Raw genomic sequence first — 23,194 nt, forward strand, 5'->3', positions numbered from 1 at the left:
AATGCTGCTGTGAGTGCCATCCAGTACAAAGGCAGACTAATAAAAAAATTCTGCTATGTTTTTTATCCAGAAGAAAAAATGAGAAATGTGAAAGCAGGCCTATTATTTAGCAATTCATAATAACATGTCTGAATTTTGAGTAATACTGAACTTCTTATGTAGATGATAAAGTCTGAGAGTTGTCATTCTTTTCCATAATATCAATTTCATTTGCAGCCTTATCCACACAAAATTTTCAAATATTAACAATTTATCAAATTCTTGTGAATTTCACAGTTGTTTAAATTAACAATACATTTTAGGTAGAACTTCATAACAATTTTCTTCCATATTAGATTTTTCTTTTAAGCCTTTTCATCTGTATTCTTCACAGTGTTATGAAGGGAAATCCTCCAAAGATGTCCTGAAAAGAGTTGCTGCAAATGCATTAATCTCCCTTCTGGCTGTCAGCAGAAGAGCGCAGAAACATGCTCTGAAAGGTGATTTCGTGACACACCCACCGTTCATGTGGCTTGTTGGCCATTCATGTATCTTGCTGCTTGTTCATTTTAATTTTCTTTGGACTCAAACTACAGTTTGATACAGTTTAATTTCAATGTCACTGAACAAACATGTTTTTTTTTAAAATGGAAAAACAGTAAACATTTATTACTTTTAAAATAAATTATTCTGTAGGTTATTTTGTATTTAATGTGTGATGATATTCCCATCCAAGTAACAGGCCCAACCCTGCTTCGCTTCTAAAATAGATAAGATCAGGCGTGTCCAGGGTGGTATGGCCATAGAGTGTGTAATGATTCTTACTCAGTATATCTAAATATTAGAGAAACTAAAGAAGTAATACATTACTCAGTTTCATAATAAAATATTGTATATCCACAAGCACATTCTGCATACGTACCCCCCAAAAAACCCTATCTTTGATGGTAAAGATGATTTAGCATTAGATAATCCTAAATGTTTATATAAATATCCCCTTTGAAGCATTATATATTTTCATCTGAACATCAGAGAGTTGAACAAGAATAACTGCAACATAAAGTCTATAATTTCAATTGTGATTTACTATTAAAGTTATATAAATCTCAGTGTGCAAACTATATAATATTGAAGAAGTGTCTTAAGAACTCAAAACAGCCAGACTTCAGCATTTTAATTCTCTTACATTTTCCTCCTCTGATTTGTTCATCTCACAGAAAATGCTAAAAATGAATTGGGCCATATATATAAACGTTTTGGAGCCAGAAAAATATGTGGTTGTTCACTTATGGAAGTGGAGTATCTTTTTGACTTTAGAGATTTTGTCTTTTAGCTGACCTCATAGACAGCTGCATGGAACAGATGAAATACATCAATGCACAATTGAACCTTGATTCTCTAAGGCCTGGGAAAGCGGTGCTAAAAAAGAAGGTAACTTGAAATTCTTTATTTCTGAAAGAAAGAAATGAATGGATGCAGTGACCATCTCTTCAGTGCTTTGGGGCCTATTGAAATGAGGGTCTGCTGTAGACGAAGGGCGGTAAGATAAATTATGGAGATTTCTGTGTCACCAGGTTGCTGGATACTTTTTTCTTAACTATTACTTGGAAGCCTTTAAATGGAATTTATACATTATGTGTGTTTTTTGTTGTTGTTACTTTAAGCATTTGAAGAATTACATTCATGCGATGCTACACAGTATCAGTAAATTTCTTATCCTACCAAAAAATTCTCATAACACAGATGGAAGTTTTCTAGGAAATGAGATCCATAACTACTATAATTTACATATTATGTACTATTCAAACATTTCATACTATCTCTTGTACACTGTTGACATCATAGTCCCATACATGGCAGGTGATGAAGCCAGACTTTTGCCTCTATGTCTTGGAGTGGCAGAACTGGTGTTCTTAATCTGCTTGTCTCCTTCTATGACTTGAATGTCTCTTCTAATATGTAATCTACGCCACTCATGTTTAAACTGTATGTTATTGTAAACACAAAATAACAGTTATTATATAATGGCTGTGGTGAATGATTATAATAAATAAGATTTGCCCCACAGACTTATTCAGAAAACAAATGTGTATATGAATATGCAAACATCTTTGTGTGTATGTGTGTGTGTTTGTATGTAAAGCCACTAAAGTAAACATTAATACCCAGTACAAAACAAGACAAAACTAATAATTTAATTACTGTAAAGGATTGACTGATATTTGTCAGTTTCTTTTCTTGCCTCTTTTCATCTTTCCTCTCTAGCCAAAAGCACTACTTCATCACTGAGAAAGTCAGCCAACACCTGATGTGATTGAAAACCAGCCAGTGCATGCCTCACTTTATTGAGATGAAACAGAGGCTATTATATATCCTGGCTCCTCCATGCTTGATTGAACAGAAATAGCTTTTTTGTAGTGGATGCACTTCTTGAGATATGGTCATCTTTCAGAGATTGTTAGCTTGTCAGTCCACTTAAACTTATGGTGGTCTGCACTGCTGCATTGCATAGTGACACAAAGGGAAGGGAATTACTATATTAGAAAAAGTGGGGTAAGAGACTGTGTTCACATTTTTCAACATCTTTTTGTTTAAACAGGAGGATGGTTTTACTAAAGAGTTAAGCATCATTATGCAGCTCCTAAGAAACTGTCTTTATCAAAATGAGGAATGTAAAGTAAGTAGAGTGCCTTCTCACAATTTTGGTAGCAGTGTTAAACAGTTTATGTTTTAAAAATTCTACTTTAATTTGTAATTTTTGAATCTGGATCTCATTACATATATATAATAAGTATCAAGTTCATTTAGGCCTTGGACTTGATATGTATCTTAGGTTGACCTCAAATTTGTAATTTTTCTGCATCAGCCTCCTGAGTGCTGGGATTACAGGTGAGTCCTAGGATATCCAACTAGAAGCAGTTTAATTTTTATAAGAGAAAAAATAGAAGCTCTTTCTATTGTGATTAAGATGCGTTTTTGGTTCTTAAACCCAGAGTTAATTCTCAGAAATGGATGCACCTAATTTCATTGTTATTTTCAGTGCTGATTACAGTTTTTGTTTGTATCAGTATTTTAACATTATCCTTGGAACTTGGACTTTATGGACCTCAACTTCATTCTGAATGTTTCAGAACAATTTGATGGGAATTAAATATTTATATATTTCTTTAAATTTCCCAATCTATGTACTTAGTGTGGACTTTTTTCTCTTCAAAACAGAGATGTCAATTACTCAATTTATAATTCCTTTATGCCAAATACTATTCTTGTAACTGGATTCCCTGACATTTTACTCAAGAAGTACACTGGAATACATGATGGGTAGAACAAATCTATAAAGATTTATAGGTGCTAACTTGACTACTAGTTATAAACATAGTGTTCATCTTTGAATCATATTTGACCTCCTATAAGAGTCCAGTCTTTTATTCTGTATTTCTAAGGTTTTAAATAAGGAGTAAATCCAAAGAATATTTACTATTGAGTATAAATATTACTTAATGAAGCAGAGATTTTTATTTCTCACCTATTCTATCTTAGAGATGTATGATATTCTCTTGTTATTGTTGGTCCATATTGTGGTAATCCTCCAGTCACCATTACCATCCTACTTTAGTTTATATATTTGTATAACATTAAGAAACTTTTCATATAAGAAAAAAATAAAATAAAATAAAAAGATCATGACAGCTGTGAGTGAATTGAACACTAGGCACGGTTAGCAGTGAGGGGACTATGATAGTTCAGGCAAGACATGATAAAACCTTAGGCAGGGCACATAGAAAGGTGAATGAAGTATGACGATAGGAATAAATATGTGGGACTAAGGTGAAAGAAGAGAAATACAGAATGACTTCCAGGCTTTAAGAAGGCAGAAAAGGACCAGTGAGATAGCTCAGCAGTCTAAAGCGCATGCTTAGGCAAGTGCGCAGGGACTGCAGTTCTAGCCCTGATACCACATGCTGCACCAGCCCCACCCCCAGGGTGGGCTGAGCTGGCCACAAAAAAAAAGAAAAAAAAATTTAAAAAGCTGGGAATGGGATGCTGGAGAAAAAATTTAGAGGTGATATAGGCAGCATGGAAATAAAAATTGAAGAAAGACCCGTCTTAAGCACCTAACAATTTGACAGCTACAAAGGTGGGGATGGTCTCAGTGGAGCCATCAGTGTAGAAAATTAAGTTGAGGTGAGTTGAAGATGAAATGTGGAATGGGAAAATGATAGCAATATGAGTACTCTCTCTATCAGTTTAGTCATTAAAGGTAGTGTTTGATTTTCTTGACAAAATACTTAAATATAAATAGACAAGTGAACTGGGGACCACTTATTAAAGACACAAGATAAAAAGAACCAATTCATAGATTAGATCCCTGAGGAGGCAGAAGGGGCTCCCTGTGTTTCAGAATACAGATGGATGTATCAATCTCTGACAGGAGGACAGGTGTTCCTCACTGTCAGGCAGTTAAGAAAGATGAATGGGTGAAAATACAGATCTATAGAAAGCCCTCTGGACATCTCTGAGGTCCAGAAAAATTCACATTGATAATCCCATGGATAGATTATTGGAATTCTACCACTTCCAGTGCAACACCTAGTGAGAACAAAGACATTATGGCATATTTGTAGTTGTGAGGAGCCAAAGGGGTCTTAAGTCCAGTCACAATAATGGCTAACCTGAACAAAGGCCTTGACCCAGGGCCTAACCCAGGTTTATTAACTTGTGAAGAGGGGAGTGGCTCAGGGATAAGTGACTGTGAGAATGATAGGTAGTACATGAGTGCTGTGAGCTGGGCTGGGTAGGAAGCCTGAAATCACCTCTGCAGTATACAGAGAAAAAGAGACACAGAGAAAGAGTAATTTTATACCACAGGTTAGGGCAATGTGTAGTGTGTTTGGGGTCAGTGCTTCAATTTTGATGTGCAATCCGTGCCCTGAGAAATCATAGCCTCTTTTTGTGAGGCTCATTCTCAGCCAACAGCATGGCCTTACTTGGCCTAACTCATGCATGTTACTTGGGAGCTATAGGTGGGGCCTCACTGACCTGAGCATTGCTTCAGAGGCTGCACATCAGCACGTCAGCTAGACCCATTTGCATTGTGTAACACCAATAAGGAAAATATCCTAGCCAGCTCTGCACATATCCATATGCAGGGAAGGGCCAAATGTTCTTTTAAAGGAGCTATCCAGTTGTTCTTCACAGCATCAACTGTGTAAGAGAGTGGCAGAAGAGATAAAGAATGTGCAACTAAACATCTCTGTCTTTTCTGTGAAACAATAGGCAAAGTCATTTGCTGGGAGAAAAAGTGTTGAACATTGAGAATAATTTCTTACTCTGTGATTTGATGCCCAATATAATTGTGCAGTGTGTATGTAGTTTATATATATCTGCACACATGTGCACATTGTTACATATGTTCCTATTTAAAAATGCATTCAACAATATTTCATCTATATATTGTCCTAGAGACAAATTAATTGAGTTTATTTAAACTTTAGTATATTGAAATTACTCAGAAGTAGTAATTTACTTCTGGTATATAAACACACACACTTGGGGGAGGGAAGGGGTAGAGTGGGGTGGTGGACTCAGTTAATTAGCCATTTCTTGCCTGTATCAGAGCCTTTACAAGAGCTTATTCTTTGTTGGAAGATAGTACTTTCCAGTGTAATTTATACATTATAGAAGTTGTTTTTTTTCTCACATTGGCATATCCTGGCCACTCCGGTGTTGAAGAGGTTTTCTCAAACTGACCAGGCTTGAGGTCAGAGAAGCCACATGTAGTGTCATGGAGGCCAGAGGCAAGAATATGTCTAAAATGTTCTGATTCCCCATCATACTTATCAGAACCAATAAATACATTCACCATTTGTCTTATGTGGGTGATCATTTTGAGGAGCTTGTGTTTAATTTTAAATTTTTATATATTTAGACTCACGGTTGTCCTTTCCATTCCACACAGGAAGCAGCTCTTGCAGCTCGGCTTGTCCCTGTCTTACATTCTCTCTGGCCCTGGCTGTTAATGGATGATTCATTGATGCAAATTGCTTTGCAGCTACTTTGTGTCTATACTGCAAATTTTCCAAATGGTAAATAAAATCTTTTTTTTTTTTAGTAGTAAACTAGAATACTAGTTTTATGTAATGTTAAAGTGGACTGGATAAGCAAATACATATTTTGAGTGTTTCCCCTGCTTACTGAGGATATGTCGGTGAAAGCAAGGGCTCTTGCAGATAATGTAAGAGCCGACAGATATTTTGGGGATGTATTTATTAGTCAAGGACTATTACTCCCTAAATCAGGGAGCTATGAAGGTGGAAAACTGAATAAGGAAAAGGAAATGGTAAAAATTATGGTGTGAAACATTAAAAGCCAGGTGAGGAGAAAAACTTTTGGGGATTCTAGAACAGGAGACTGGCATGATGAGGAATAAGAAGGAAGAAAAGGAAACCCGGATGAGCCTCCTTTGTAGAAATCAACTTGAGTGCAACCTTTACACTTAAATGGGAAAGATCTGGAAGAAGCAGGTTTTACTTGGGGAAAAAGTAGAAAGTGAGATTTCTGTTTAGTCATGTTATGAGGTGTCTGTGTTCATCCAAAAAAGATATTGGATTGGATTGATTCAGTGGAGAAGCAAAATTGAAGATAAAAAATGTGGAGTTTTACTAGTTCCCTATTTTTGCATAACAAATTACCAAAGAGCTTAATACCTATGAACAACAGTCATGTAATTTTCTCATAGTTTCTCTAAGTCAGGAATCTTGGAATGGGTTATGTTGGTGATTCTAGAACAGTCCTTAGCAGGCTACAGTTGAAGTGTCACTGGCATCAGCTCCCTGAATCTGACTGGGGAGGAAAGCCCAGAGCAGCTGATGCCAGCCTGCTCTGTTCCACCCACCTAAGCCTCTGTTTCAGCAGGTGACTAGGTGGAGGAGCCTAGGGCATAAGCGGAGTGTGTTATAACCCAGTAACCCAGTAAGTGACCTCTTATGCTGGTAACATAGTCTTTTCTATTGGTAACATAGTTGAACTCTGAAACAGGGCCTCAGGAAGCACTGTTTTATAGACTGTATTTAAAGCCATAGGGTTGTTTTTAGTTGTGCCAGGAAAATGATTAACATGAAGAGTGCAGTATCTGTGCTTGGGCATACCATCATTTGGAATTGATCAAAAGATAAGAAACAAACAACAGATAGGGAAGGAGAAACCCATGAGGTAGGAGTGCAGCCAGAGGCCTTCTAGAGAAGATTTTATTGGCTGTGTCAAATGCTATGTAAAATTCAAACAAAACAAGGATGAAAACAATGACTCTGATTTACCAAAGTTAATGTTCTTGTTTTGAAGAGAAATTTTAATACAATACTGGGGTGAGGATCCTATGGGCTGAGGAAATGAAGTAAAGACATAGAAGAGACACTTTTTCTAGTGTATTCTCCTACTAAGGAGACAGGGAAATGGAGCAAGAGGTAGATGTAGAATCAATGAATTTTCATTTATTTTGGATGGTTTCAAGGCATGTGTTTTGGAAAGAAAAGTCAGGAAAAAATACAAAGTGAAAAAGAGCTAGTGCATGTGCTGAGAAAGAAAAGAAAGGCAGGACTAAGAGCAGCGATATAGATTTGAAGCAGGGATGTTGGGAGATTTGATGGGAAAGACAGGAAATTTCCTTCTGAAACTCTGCTTTCCTCATTATTTGTGAGAGGGAGCAAAGCTAAGGAGTAGATGGTTCTGAGAGAAGAGAAAGTGTGGAAAACAGCTGTTTTAGAAAAGGGAAAGCAAACTCTTCAGGGAAGTGAGATAAGATTTTTGGTCTGATTACGTGCCCATGTACAATTTATAATCAGAAGTGGGAAGTTTGACTGGGTCAGCAAGTATGTGTACCTTCTTTGAGCAACATTCAGGAAATCAGCTAGAAAACACTTGACCCAGGATAGCCAGGAGATGCTACTGTTGGTTCTTGCTACATGTAAGCTCTGTGACCTTGAACAGCCCACTGGTGTTTCTGAGCTCCTTCTGTTTACCTGTCTACTATGGAAAATAGTATTTGTCCTGTCCCCACTTGAGGTATGTTATATTCTTCATTCATCTCTTCTATGAAATAAAGTCATTAGACCTGGTTACCTCCCATTTCTAAAACTGTGTTCTTCTATGCAGGCTTTTATTTAAGATGTATTCTTTAAGAACTATTTCAAATCCTATTATTTAAAAAAATAAACCTAGTATTTGAAATGTTCTCTTGAGATAATTAGGTTCTCTGTGAGGACAGTAAATCCATTAGATTGAATGTGGTGAACATCAACATTAGCCTTCAGAGCTAATTTGTAGTTCACATGTTAATGGCCTGGTCATTTTGATAGACAGATATGCTTTACCACTTAGTGGTTTTTAAAAACTAAGAGTGGAACTGAGAAGACATTGTGATAGGCTGTTGTTTTTGAAGGTTGCAGTTCTCTTTGTTGGTCAAGTTATGCACCACATCCCGTTCAAGCTGTGCACAGAGGAGTCCCCAGCAACTCTCTGATGCTGTGTATCCTGAAGCTGGCCTCTCAGATGCCTCTTGAGAACACTGCTCTACAGCAGATGGTTTTTATGTTCCTTTCAAACCTGGCCTTGTCTCATGACTGTAAGGGAGTAATTCAAAAAGTAAGTACTTAAACTTTCCACATAACATAAACGAGATACTTAGTAAAGCAAGTCTTCCAATCAAAAGTTTAGAATTTAATATCTGGGGTAAGCTTGTTATGATCTCAATCTATTTTATTTTAAAAGATTGTAAACAGGTTATTAAATTTGCTCTGTCAAACTTGTTGACAGGTGATACTGAAAAACAACAGAAGCTAGACTATGATCATGCCATTTCCTTTTAAGTTGTATTTATTAACTTTTGTATTGTATTTTATCTCTCAAAAATGGCAATGTTAGAAGACAGCTATTACATTTTTTTGAGATTATTAAAGTATATATTTGGTCTTTAAACAAAACAAATTAAGCAGTAACTGTTTCAGTTCAATTTACATTGACAGAATGGTTTATGAGCTTACAGTCCCTGTCCCAGTTAGACTTTAGCTTTTTTGTGACATAATAGGCAATTTTATGAGTTCCCTAGGACTCCTATTCCAAAACTTGGCTACTTATTACTTGTTTGAATTAGAATACTTTAAAAGAGAAAGAATAAATTAAATAAATTTTAATGTGCATGTACAATTAATCTATATTTAGTTATATTAATAGAATTCTTAAATTGGGGGAATCCCTTAAAATATGAGCATGATCAGATTATGTATTTATTGGTAACAGTAATTTGAATGATTATACTTCTTTTGCTTGAGTGACAAGTTCAGTTACAAAAGTTGTCAGCATTCCTAAAAATTAGTTCTCTTTTTCCTCTATTGTCCCTTCTCCAAAAGGTACATTGAATATAATCACCAAGTAGATAGAAATAAATCACCAAATAGATAAAAAATAACAAATAGGAAATGGAATGATTGACCTTACCATAGGAAAATCTTCTTAGTGATGTGCTAGAGGCAACTTCTATTGACTCGTGAGTGTCACTGCTAAGTTTTTGGGAGTTCTGCAATGCAGGTGATATTGTGTTATCTTAAAATCAACCATTGTGACTTGAGCCTTTTACAGCTCAGCATATTAATACAGCTTTACTTTTTATACCTCGTTTTTATACTTTTCTGCTGGATGGTTAAGACCAAGATAAAGCAAGACCTATATAACAAGAAATGTAGCTTTTGTATCTGACAAGGTCAGTCAGATGCCCCTCAGGATTTATCCTGAAACCCTGTATCGCAGTTTGTAGATCCTTTGTCAGTGTCAGCCATGTAGATGAGTCACAGCCATTGCTTGGCCAATTTGCTCTCTGTAAAAGCCTGAGAGGATGTTTTCTCTCCATGTGACTGTCCTTAGGCACACTCTCCATCATCAATCACTTTCCTCTGTGGTCCTAGAATCTTCTTGATCAGAAAATTTGGGACACAACCGAGTTACAGGATGAATAACCACTACGAAGACAATAATATGCATTGTATTAATTGTTGAAACTGTCCTAGTTATCAGTTTTGAAACTCTCATTGCTATTTGTTTCTCAATAAAATTAATAAAATAAAATGAAGTTAATAAAACAAATAAATAAATAAATAAAATAAGAATCCACCCCCCCCCAAAAAAAAAGAAAAAAGAAATCAACCATTGTGGAGTGTTACACAGTGCAGTTTGGCAAATATTTCAAATTATAGATCCCTCAGAGGAATCAGTTGTTTCTTTACTAGCAAACAACTGAATAGCTTCTTTATATTTATGTTTTCTAGTGTGCCCTTAATACATGCACACATATATACATACATACACACTTGTACATATGTTATATCTTGTATTAGTCTTATGAGCATATGTTTAAATATTTTATTCTTCTACATCCCTTTCAAAAGAAGTCATGTTGAACTGGATGTATGTGATCACCAGCCCTCAAAATGAGAGCTGCACACATGTGAGAGCACAGATCTGGATTTGTGCTTGCCACCACTTTATTTTACAGTGTATTGGTAGGAAGCAAAGTAGAAACTGCCAGATGGAATATCAGTGCTGACCTCAAGTCCAGTGTGTGATTTTGATCTGCAGATTGATTCTTTGTAAGCGTCAGTGTTCTTGTTTTTTTGTTTTTTTTTTTTTCATTTTTATAATTTGGTTAAATGATCTCTAAGATATCTTCATTACTTGATTTATGATTCCGTTGCTATACTTAAGAATATTTTCATAAGTGTTTTCAGAGTATATTGATCTAATAGTTTTTCTCTCCTCTAATTAGCAAACTCCAGAGATTTCCTCTGATGCATTAAGTAATAACAAGCCCCAACACATAATTTGTACCTCTCCATATTTATCAATAGAAATTAGCAAATGCTGCTAGTGTTCTTATACAACCTAGGTGCCAAAACATCTCTCCTTTCTCCCATGGTACATTTCTACACATTCTTGTGGTCCATAAAACTGCTTAAAAATATCTTTACATCCAGCAAAAAGGAGGAATGCACACAGCATATTCGCATCTTAATGCGCTGATAAATACTACTTTTGTCAGCCCAAGTCTCCAATATAATGGTAGAACCTATGAGAAAGGCATTGTATTCATCTAAAAAGCCTCAGTTTCGGCTGAGATGATAAGTAGGTTTGGATGACAGCAAGTGCCATTCAAAGTGGTCAGATAGCTTGATAGGTTAAAGGTTTATCTTTTGCTTAATATTATTATTGATGCTCTAGCCTCCTCCTTTTCTTCCACCTCCTCTTATTCCTCTTCTTCCTCTTCCTCCTCCTCCTCCTCCTTCTCCTTCTTCTTCTTCTTCTTCTTTTTTTTTTTTTTTTTTTTTTTGTACTAAGGATTAAACCTAGGGCCTTTACAATTAGCTATATTCCCAGCTTGTTTTTTAGGTTGGGTTCATGAAGGTGTTACTAAGTTGCCCAAGTTGATCTCTTAACTCATGACCCTCCTTCTTCAACCTCTTGACTGCTGGGATTAAAGTCCTGTATCACCAGGCCCAGTCCTATTTCACATTTATACTCAGGAGCTTCTTATGTCAAATTATTATAACAGTTTTGTAGATTAAAGCTAATATGCTTTAATTTCAGAGTAGATTGATCTAGTAGTTTTTCTCTCCTCTACTTAGCAAACTCCTGAGAGTTTGCTACCAGAAGAGCCCAAGAAGAAAAAATACATTATTAGACAGACCAGGGGGAAGAGTTATTCTTTGTTATAAAACTTAAGTGATTGCTTTTTTTTTTTAATCTAAAATGCCAACTGTCTGTGGTTTCCCTACTGTCATTATAGATTCCTACTTGATACAATAAAAACTTCTATATGTTTTTTAGTACATAGATTATTCTATACAATAATTTATTTGTGGCAGGGATTTCATTTGAAGTTTGAAAATGCTTACATTTAAGTAGAGCTTTCTCATCTAAGTTTAATGGAATGATAGGTAGTCATGAGAAATTATAATGATAAGCAGATGAGTTAAAGTAAATATAAAAATGACTCATAGATAAAGAGACACAGATAAAATGATTTAAAAAATACTCCCACTGCTATCACAGTTGTTAACTAGTAATATCCAAGACTATTTTGGGTTTCCTCCTCTACCTCATAACATATCTTTTAATGAATAGCAAAATTGTTAGAAAGTAGGCAAAAAAAAAAAAAAGAGAGAACCTCAACAGGCCTAACATAATAATCCCTAACATGAATTATTAATCCGAAATAATTGAGTTGACTGTAGTTTATTTTATCCATCATTAGGAAGAAAATTAGCAGAAATTGAAATTTGAGTACTATTTTGTTCATCTTACATTTTCATTTACACCTTGAACTAATATATATGAAGTATTTAGAAGGTAATGGAAAGAAAGAAATTAAAGTTGGGGAAAAGAATATCAAATGCTAGTTAATTGATCACCAGAAGACTTGGAAAATAATGAAAAAGACCCAAGAAGAAAATAATATTCTCTGTCTTTATCCACAGAGTAACTTCTTACAGAATTTTCTGTCTGTATCATTGCCAAAAGGAGGAAATAAACACCTCAGTAATCTGACTGTTCTTTGGTTGAAGTTACTCCTGAATTTGTCATTTGGAGAAGATGGGCAACAAATGATACTGAGGCTTGATGGCTGCTTAGACTTACTTACAGAGATAAGCAAATACAAGCATAAGAGCAGCCCTTATATACCTCTTCTTATTTTTCATAATATTTGCTTCAGTTCTGCTAATAAGCCCAAGATCCTGGCTAATGGTAAGTGTGCATATTATCACACACATACACACACGCACACACACACACACACTCACACACACACACACACACACCGATCATCCATAGACTGTTTCATTTAGATTAAAACACAAAATAATTTTATAATTTCAAAATATGATGTGCGCCCGCTGTCAAAGGCACTATGTAGGTGGTAGGGGCTGTGGGTGAGAGAATCAGGCAGTTTCGTCTTCCATGAGGTTCCTGGAGTTTCATAATGTTGGCCAGGGAGAGGAATAGTGGGCAGAAGTGCTCTAACTTTGCCTTCTGCTTTCCTCTCATCTTTACTTGCTGCTGCTCTAACTCCCCCTCATCTCCACTCTGTCTTTGAGTAGATGCTCCTGTATTAGTGAAGACTTTCTAGAATAACCAGTTGAAAGTGTAAACTCCAGCCACCTCCTCCTGTGCCTCTTATCCCCCTCTTACTCCTTTCCTCTGTTTATTTCTATCCCTGGCCCATCTCAGTCTGATACACTGTAGGTTTTATGTGTATGTGTTTATTCTAAGGCTCTCACACTTGAACACATACTCTCAGAGAGCTAAGAGGCTTTTCGTCCGTTGGATTGATCTACACCTAGAGTTGTACCTGTCACCAATGACGCTGCACTTGCTGACTGAAACAGATTCCTGAAAGAGGAGAGCTCCCTCCCCAGACCCAGTGGTGAAGTTAGCCTTACAAAGACTTCATTCTCTGAGATGCAAGGTAGCTGGAGCCAAAGGTAGTGAGTTGTCAGAAAAAATTTGAAACCAAAAGAGAATTGGGAAGATCTGTATTATGTTTTTCACTTAATCTTTTCTAAGTCTTTTTTATGAAACAATTTTTCCAAGTGAATTCAATGATTCTCTTATATTATTATGTGTACAGTAATGATTCTGTTTTTCTTTTAATTATTGAATTGTTAGAAATAATCTATAGAAAAAGTTTTAAAGTTCAGTCAGCTTTTGACTCACCCGAGTTAACTATGGACTTGTACTCTGCATTTCCCTCCCCCAATATGTTCTTGCTGTTGATGTACACCTCTTTGGCTATATTTCTACCCTCTTTCACTGCCAGGTAATAAAAAGGAATGTCAAACATCTGTTGTAGTTCCTCATTCAGTGAAGCTACTCATTAGTATCTCTCATTATTTATTTACTTTCTGAGAATAAATTTATTTTCTTTAGGGACTGCTTAATACAATTTTATTATTGAGAGAGTTGGGAAAAGGAAAATCTTTTAGGGAACTGAAGGGAAGTCTTTTCACTTCTGGATTCCTTTCTATTTATTTTTAGCATTTTCTTATAGGTAGGAATGTTTTCTCTCCTTCATTAGCATAAAGGAGAGAGATCCATTTTTGATGAGGAGCTTTAAACATTCTGTATGTAAATGTCCAGGGATGCCATGGGCTTTGCCTCCCTTTCCATGGACCTCTAGGGAGGAGACCTTAGCAGAGTTAGCTAACTTAAACTTCTACCAAGAAGCCTTTATGCCCCTGATAAGTAGCTCCCTGGTGTTGATGCTTAGGAGTGTGTACTGAGGCTGGACCTTCCTATTAAAAATAGATCCACAGAACTCCTTTTTCTGCTAATGTCAGGCTAAGTCTCTAAAAATGATAATGTCAGGCTATATTAAATTTTACTTCAAAATAATGAAAACCCAAAAGATAATGGGAAACTTCCAAGCCAATTTTAATTGAAAGCCTGTGGCCCAAACAGGTAAAGAGTGTATAGAAAGCTCTTAGTGTAAAGATATTCACTAATAATATATGTGTAGCTTTTGTTCAAAGGTGTCAAGGACTGGGATAACAGATCAAGACCTTCCAACTTGGGGGCTCTTACTGGCCACCCTATAGCTGGAACCGCAAAGAAGCACTCTATTAGGAGAAGGGTAAATCAAAATTAATCCTCCAGCCCTGGTCTAGATGACTATAAAGAAAAGGTACCACAGACTTCCTGTTCCAGGGATGCTTGAGTTTTGTGAGCCACAAACTTGATTTAAGGTGATTCTTGATTGAGAGTGCCCTTGAGTGCTTAGCAGAAGCAAAATGCGTATGTGATGAATAAAGGACAGACTCATATTAAACCTCAGGGAACCTACCACAAATAATTTTTTAACACATTCACAATGGAGCTGTAATTCATGTGTCTCACTGCCAGGTGGCTTGAACCACTGGCAGAACATGTATGACTGTCCCATGCATGACTGCCCCAATTCTATCACCAGTGGTACAGGCTACCCTGTGGGACAGTCTCCCATATATCATTGGTGGTTCAAGCTGGCAGGAACATGTTAAAGCATTTGCCAGTAAAACTGAAAGATAATCAAGTACATTGGGAAACTTGGCAACACAGAAACAGCAAGGAAAAAGTATCAATTTCTCAGCCCAGACTCAAATATTAGGGTCATAAAGTACAGAGTTTAAAATATTTTTACTATCCCTGGGCCTGACATGCCTGAGCCCTGCCCCCAGGGTGTGCTGAGAGGGCATTTGAGAGTAGGTGAGGTGGCTCACGCTTGTAATCCCAGCACTTTGGAGGCTGTAAACAGGAGAATCACTACGAGTCCGATCTAGTAGTGAGACCCTGAACACCCTGTAGACCCTTCCCTAAAATATATATACATATATATTTTTTTTCTTACATCCTATATAGATAAATAAATGGCAGTGTTGGAAATATTTTTAGGGATTAGGATACTGAAAAAATAAAAGACTTAAAACAAGAACCTAATAGTTATAGAGTTTCATTGACAGTATAATAATCAGCTACATATAGCTATTTAAATTTAAATTAATTAAAATTAAATATTCAGGCTGTCAATCACAGTAGCTACATGTGGTTAGTTACTATTTCATTAGATAGCATTAAGTACTATAAATATTTCTATCATTTTAGGAAATTCTAGGTAGCATAATTGTAGACCTTTAGTAGCAAAATTTTAGAATTAATATGTGTTTGCTATTGGTAATATACAAATTCAATATAGCAGAGTAGAGAAGTTAGGATTTGGAAGATAAAGCAGAAAAGTACTCTCTACAAGGCAGCAAAAGGAGCAAAAAAGATCAGAAGTGGTTAAAAGAATAAAAGGTATATTCTTTAGCAAATATAGCTAGACAATATATATAATGAAGTCCTGAAAGAGAACAAGAGAGGAAATATTTAAAAGAGATAATGACTACAATTTCTAAAAACTATTCTTAGACAAATACACAGATTGCAAAGACCCAGATAATTCCAAGTAGAGCAATGTACAGAATACCTTCGTAGATGCACCATAGCGAATCTGCAGAAAAAGATGAAATGGACATTTGTCTGGACAAATGAAAATTAGAAAAGTTTATTGAAGAAAAAAATATACAGTAACTATGAAAGATGTTGAATTGGTCAGAAACCTAACCAGTCCCAATGGCTTCACCAGTGGGTTCTACAAAATACTGAAGCAAGAAGTAATTCCATACAAATACAGACTGTTCCAGAGAGTAGAGAAAGATGAAGTAGATTATTGTTTGAAGGTTGCACAACCTTGTTAAGCAAGACCTAAGAAGGACACAGTGTTCTGGTAAATTTAGCTACTAACTCTTGGAGTGAGAAGAGTGGACTACATAAGCATTTTGTTCATGTAAATATGTAAATACAGAGTCTGTATTACTAGCATGAAATAATACTCATAAATTCCCTAAGGCAAGTTGTTTCTCACAAAATGTTACAGTTGATTTTCTGGAACTTTTGTATCCATAGTCAATTTATGGTTGTCATTTCCAGATGGAGCTGTATCCTTGATCTCTTTTCCCAGTAAATTTATCATCATTTAATCCAATAGTAATAAACTAAAACTTTTCACCCTGTGTAGAATATATTCATAAAACTGAAACTCTTTTCAGCGTTACCACTGAATCAACCTTGAGTTATAGCATTTATTGATTTTTGTGGTGTCAAGATCACATTATTGCTGATTTCACATTACCAATACAGATTTCTAATCTTGTAATTATTTAATCAGTTATATTAAGAATGTAAAGATATATAAAGCCTATTACTTAATAATTATTTAACTATATTTTACTGTTATATATTCTCCTGATGTTGCTTATGTTTAAATGGGAGTTCAAGATCAATCATGACATTGATACAAAATAATAAATTCAAATATTGTTCAGATGCTCACTGCCAATTACTCTAGAGGTAGACTTTTTTGAATTTTCACTTAAAATGAATAGACTGGTGCAGATAATTAGTGATGCTTCATTTCTACTTGGGTATATTTGTAGAAAGAACATATCTTATATATCAGTGTGTCATTAAGTAAGTTTTCCTATGACATCCAGAATTCCTCTAAAATATTTAGTTCTTTTTTAAAAGAATTAACTAATGTAGTATGTCTTCATTATTGTTATATAAAATAATATCCCATCTTATGAGATATGTTACATAATGGTCTTTGGGTTTTTTTCATGGCAGCAGATATATTTTCCTATATTCTAAAATATGAGGTATAATTGAGTAAGTTGTTGATATAGCCCATTTTGTACTTATTTTTTATACTACTGTTACCTTAGCTTTGAATGTGATTTCATTGAACTTGGGCCAAAAAATTTAGCTCACCTTGACATCTCTGATTTATCCATTCTGTGCCTGCCATAAAAATAATTTGTTTCGAGGTTGTTCTGCACATACCACAAATTATAAAAGATTATACTACAGTTTAGTGATACATCTTTGTTTTGTTTTTGATACTAGGGATCAAATTCAGGACCTTGTGCTTGCCAGGAAGGCGCTTAAGCCACTGACTGAGCTGTCTCCCTGGCCTGACCACTTTGTATACGTATCCTAAGAGGGAAATGGGGATACCTATAAAACAAAATATAATGTCTTTTTTCTTTTGATGTGTACATTTTCAGAAAAAGTCATTACTACACTAGCTGCCTGTCTGGAAAGTGAGAATCAAAATGCCCAGAAGATTGGGGCAGCTGCACTTTGGGCTCTCACTTACAATTATCAGAAGGTTAGTTTTATAAATCACTGTTATACCTGGAGCAGGGAGAAGAACAAGTAGGTCTCTTGGGTCCATTGAAGAATGTCTGTCATCAAAAGAAAGAAAAGCAAAACCAGCAACTCCTTTTTGTTCATTCATCCAACTAGTAATCTTTCAGTGGGGAAATCTTCATTTAATCATCAGGATGTCACATTTCAGAAGAATGTTTATGGGTTTCTCTGTTAAATTTGCTGATTTGCCTTTTGTTCCAGTTTTAGTGTAAATTGTTTCTTTGAAAAGGTAATCAGGGAAAATGCATCTTGACATAAAACTAAATAACAAAGATTTTTCCAATTACATGATTTGTTTTTTTCCTATATATATCATCACTGAATTTGAAATTTGCCCAATTCTTGAAATCTATAGTGAAGGACCTGCCTATAGAAAATGTCAGCTTTTCTCTTTTCTCCTCTCTCTCTGTCATCGCCCCACCCCCGCCTCTGGCCCCTGGTCTTCTTTAGTGCAGACATCTCACACCTGAAGGAAACCCCATGACTATCTCGTGGTGCAGTTGACAGTGCTAGGACCCACAGCATCCTAGATGGTGTTCCTTCGGCCAGGTTTCCTGACTGCCAGGCTTGTGCACAAAGGGTCAGAAGCTGCTGAGCCATCACCTGGATGTTTCCTAAGCCAAGCACAAGAAATGGCATTTTATAGTTACTCAGTAAATGTTTGTTAACCTACTGACTGACTGGTAATGTCTGAAATACTTCATCAGAAATCCAGTAATTGGGGCTGGGGATGTAGCTCAGTGGCACAAGCACCTACCTGGGAAGTGCAAGGTCCTGAGTTCAACCCCAGTACCAAAAGAAGAAATCTAATAATTCAGGGAATATGAAATAGTAAAGTTGACTATTTTAAAATGTACTAATTACATTGCATTTTATAGTATCTTGTTTAGCACAGCCCTTATAGCTAGCACTTGGTTCACAGAAATTTATTTACAAACCATTTGATTTGCAAACAGCAATGTTTGGTGAAGTTTTATTCTTTGTTTACAAACTGCATCATGCAGCGTCTTTCCTACACGAATGCAGATGTGGCAGTGTTTTCCAAAATCGTGGCACACGTTAAACCCATGCACTGAGGCACCCTGTACTGTGTTATGCTGACCCTTATCATGTAGGAAGAAATCTCATTAATGAATCGTCCTGTATGTCTCTAGGCAAAAACAACTTTGAAAAATCCATCCGTAAAAAGAAGAGTGGATGAAGCATATTGCTTAGCAAAGAAAAGTAAGTTTTATTTTTAAAGAGATTACAGTTAAACTTGGAAATGCTAAGAGAACTCTTGTTTCTAAAAGATTTAAACAGACCATGACAAAATAATTGTTCACATTGTTTTGCCAGGTTTTATGGAGTGTTTTTATCAAAGTATTGTAAGAAGTGCCAATATTTGTTTTATGGTTTTCATTATAACATTCTTAAATAATAAAATGTTCTGGTAGACAGTTTCATATATAATAATTTCTTTAAATGTATCTGTGTTCTTTCCCTTAGGTTTTTTCTTCTACCAAAATTTCTCTGCCAGTGGCTGACACTGCTAATGCATGTTCTGAGGTGATAAGAATAGGGACCAATTGGCATTGACCTTGACCAAAACCTTTGATTTAACATCAGAGAGTTGAATGCAGTCTGCCAAATACAGATTTTACCAGCCCTATGTTCATGTGTTCTTGTTCCTCTGTGATCTGCATAATTCGAGAGTTTCTTTTCAAAGCATGTTACAGTACTTATTTTAACTGACACCTATTATCAATGACCATTATCCTCTGCACATCTTTTTATCTTAAAATAACTGTGCTTTGCTGTAGTGTGAGTGGTTTGTGGCTTGTTAATCTATGTTTTCTGATCTTTTGTTTTTTAAACAGAGAAGAGGTTTTGGTTTATTTCCAGCTTCAACTGTGAATTTCTGGTGGAAGTGAATAATTGATTTACAATGAAGTTATACTTTAGGAAGGATTGACATTTTTAAAAAGTAGTGGTTTATATTTGGGTGTATACTTAATGTCTATTAACAGTATATTTTTAATTCCTTTTGATAAATAAAAATAAATTATATAATTTCCAAGTATTTCATATGTAAACTGTTCTTGTAATTCTTAAAACCTAGCAAAACTTAAATAGAAGCTTATATATGAATCTTAGTCATATGTTTGTATACAAGTACCCACTCTTCAGTGTAGAACTGTTTAATAAACTACTGTTTCTGTACTCTTTATATCTAGCTATCTCAAACTCAGAAGAAAACTCTCTAAATGTGTACTACCTGAAATGTCTTGAGAACCTCGTGCAGCTGCTCAACTCGTCCTGAGGACTGTGAGGTGCTGCAACCCAGCTCTGAAAGCCAGCTGATAGAACTAAACCCAGAGCTGCTTTATATGGCCACTACCATCTGAAGACCTGTCTGCAGGGTGCTGATGTCCTCCTTCCTTATAAAAAAAAGAGCTAGAGGCATTGAAAGAAACAGAATGGAGAACGTCTCATCTCTGCCGTGCATGGCAGCTCTCTTGAAGTAGAAGTAGTTGACAGAGGTGGTGGGATGCATAGCAAGTTCCGGCAACGTAAGCATTTTTACCCTTTTCTATGCAATTTGCTTTGTAAAAAATTATATTTAACAATTATTTAATAAAATAAAAATTTTTTAAAAACTGAAAATTTGACTAGTCATTGTTTCTAATTTTTACCAGTTTTATAGATATTAATTATAGAATTAAGAGGCATTATTTTCTGTGCTTGGCAGGCAGGCACTTATGCCACTGAGCTATCTCCCCGGCCTTGCTCTTTGTTTTTTAAATGAGTTTTCACATGAAATTTACCTCTTGTCAAAGCAAATCTTTATTTTTCATACTTTTATATTGTCCATAGCATGTATATTAAGGTATGTATGTAAATGTACATAGTTTTGTCATTTCCTTAGACAATTTTTAGTAATACTAATTACTTTCTAAATGATAAGCATGATTATAGTTTTCACCTTTCAACTTCTGAAAGGCTGTGGGACAAAACGGGAAGAAATACAATTGTGATCATATGAGTCTGGGTTGAACTCTAGCTGAGCTGAAACATGAAGAACAAACCTGAAAACACAGGCAGAAGCTCTGTAGAGCATTCCATTGGATAACTTAATGAACAGGTAGTTTTGTTTCTTAATGTATATTTTTAATTGGTACATAATTGTACAAATTTATGAGATATAATGTGACATTACAACACATGATACAATATGTCATCATTAAATCAAGGTATTTGCCATGTTAGTGTTCTGAGAATGTTCAAAAATATGTCTACCAGCTTTTTTTAAAACATAGGGTTAGTTTTGGGCAGCTGTTGTTTCCCTACTTTGCTACAGAACCTTAGAAGTTGTTCCTTTTATCCAGTTATATCTCTTAAACACCCTCTTCTAATACATAGTCTTGAATTTATTACTTAAACCAAAATCAGCCCAGCTACAGGTCTGGCTTCTATAATTGGAAAATCTGAAATCCAAACCTCACTGAAAGCTTCAGCTTTTGAAATACCATCTAAAATGCTTTGAAATGTGAAACTTTTGAACATAGGCATTCAAAATATTTTAGTATTAAGAATTAGCATACTCCATAGGTAAAGTCTATGCAAATATTATAAATTTCTAAAAAATACAAAATGTATGAGTTGGGGAAATAGCCCGGCACTCTAAGCACCTACCTGACAAGTGCAGGGACCCTAGTTTGATCCCCAGTACTCCATGCTGTGCTAGCCCAGTGCCATGCTGGCCACCAAAAGTAGGCTTGGTGGCACACACCTGTAATCCCAGCACTGGGGAGGCTGATATAGGAGGATCACTATGAGTGTGAGCTGCATAATGAGACCCTGTACCAAATAAATTAATTAATTAATTTAAAAATAAAGATTAAATTTTTTTAAATAAAAATTACAAAATATAAAAACATTATATTAAAAACCATTTTGGATAATATTCAGCCTATACCATTGATTTTTAGTTTTCTCAATACTTGAAGGATGTGAAAGCTGTATGAAAAACAACAAAAGCTCGGATAAAACCCTGTGTACCTTCATCCATCTGAACTTTGACAAAAGTTTGAAAATGCTGGAGAAAAGTTTGCTTTTTAAAACATGGTGCTGGGAATACTGGTTATCCACATATAAAAGAATCTAGATTCATGTCTCTCACTGTGTACTAAAAATTGATCAAAAATGTAGATATGAAAACAGAAGCAATGGGCTGGGTATATAGGTCAGTGGCATAATTGCTTGCTTGGCAAGTGCAAGGTGCCAAGTTCAATCCCCAGTACCACAAAACAAACAAACAAACAAACAAAAAAAAAAAATTTGCTGGAAATAAAATAATTGAAGACATAGATTTAGGCAAGGACTGCTTCCTGAATGATAAGAGACAACTTAGAGAGTGGGAAAAAATGTTTGGTACTCTTCTGGTAGAGGACTAAAATCTGGAATATATGAAGAACTCAAAAAGTTTAGACCCGCCCCCAAAACAGAAGACCAAAACAAAAAAATGAGTGATTGAAATGAATGGATGCCTCGTAGAAGTACAGATGACTAAAAATGCATGAAAAGTGTTCAGCATCTGGCCACTAGAGAAATACAAATCAAAACAACACCAAGATTCCATCTTACTTCAGAAAGAATGGTTACCATCAGGAAGTCAAAAGAACAAATGCTCCTGCGGTGGTGGTGAGAGAAGAATCCTTCCTTGTCAGCGGGAATGAAATGTAGTATGGCCACTTGGAAACAAATACAAAGTTTCCTTTAAAAGATAAAATAGAAATGCCACTTCACTGAACCATACATCTCCTGGGTATCTTTCCAAAGTAGTTGAACAAGTCATAGTACGATGATACATAAATATCCATGTTTATAATAGCACAGCTCACAATAATAGCTAAATCCTGGAAGTGAACTGTATGTCAATGAACAGATGAATGTGTAAAATTTGGTGTTTGTACACAGTGGGTACACTATGTATCAGCCAAATAGAATGATAAATTTGAGTGATTTTTAGGAAACATGGTTGTGCCTTGAAACCATGATGCTAAATGAAATAAATCAGACACAGGTTAAATCTCACATGGTTTCATATGAGAAACCCAAAGTAAAAATAACTTAGGGTCCGTGAGATAGCTCAGCAGATTAAAGAGCCTGCTAAGGCAAGCTTAGGCGAAGCACAGGGACTGAGGTTCGATTCCCAGCACCACATGTTACACCAGCCTCACCCTTGGGCATGCTGAGCTGGCCAGAGTCCAGGCATGGGGGGCACACCTGTGATCACACCACTGGGGAGGCAGAAAGTAGGGGGATCATTAGGAGTCAGCTACGTAGTGAGACCCTGCAACAACCAAATATATTAAAAAAATAATTTCAACAGTAAGGTGTATAT

The 23,194-nt window shown here is 35.7% G+C and overlaps 1 protein-coding gene across 4 annotated transcripts in view; it reads left to right on the top strand.

The window, feature by feature from the left end:
• The window catches only part of Rttn (rotatin), a 198,838-nt gene extending 178,464 nt beyond the window's left edge, over positions 1-20,374 (top strand). For 3 of the 4 annotated variants that reach the window (XM_004647159.3, XM_023707431.1, XM_023707432.1), the window contains 9 exons: positions 374-479; positions 1,313-1,410; positions 2,579-2,656; positions 5,939-6,065; positions 8,417-8,619; positions 12,501-12,768; positions 17,664-17,767; positions 18,963-19,032; positions 20,025-20,374. In XM_004647159.3, coding sequence (XP_004647216.1) covers positions 374-479; positions 1,313-1,410; positions 2,579-2,656; positions 5,939-6,065; positions 8,417-8,619; positions 12,501-12,768; positions 17,664-17,767; positions 18,963-19,032; positions 20,025-20,110 — 1,140 coding nt within the window. In that variant the 3' untranslated portion in view covers positions 20,111-20,374. The remainder of the gene's footprint in view (positions 1-373; positions 480-1,312; positions 1,411-2,578; positions 2,657-5,938; positions 6,066-8,416; positions 8,620-12,500; positions 12,769-17,663; positions 17,768-18,962; positions 19,033-20,024) is intronic. The other variant, XM_023707430.1, reaches the window with a different exon arrangement.
• Positions 20,375-23,194: the final 2,820 nt, after the last annotated feature.

The sequence above is a fragment of the Octodon degus genome, unplaced genomic scaffold (assembly GCF_000260255.1).
Source record: "Octodon degus isolate 3935 unplaced genomic scaffold, OctDeg1.0 scaffold00289, whole genome shotgun sequence".
Classification (NCBI taxonomy): Eukaryota; Metazoa; Chordata; class Mammalia; order Rodentia; family Octodontidae; genus Octodon; species Octodon degus.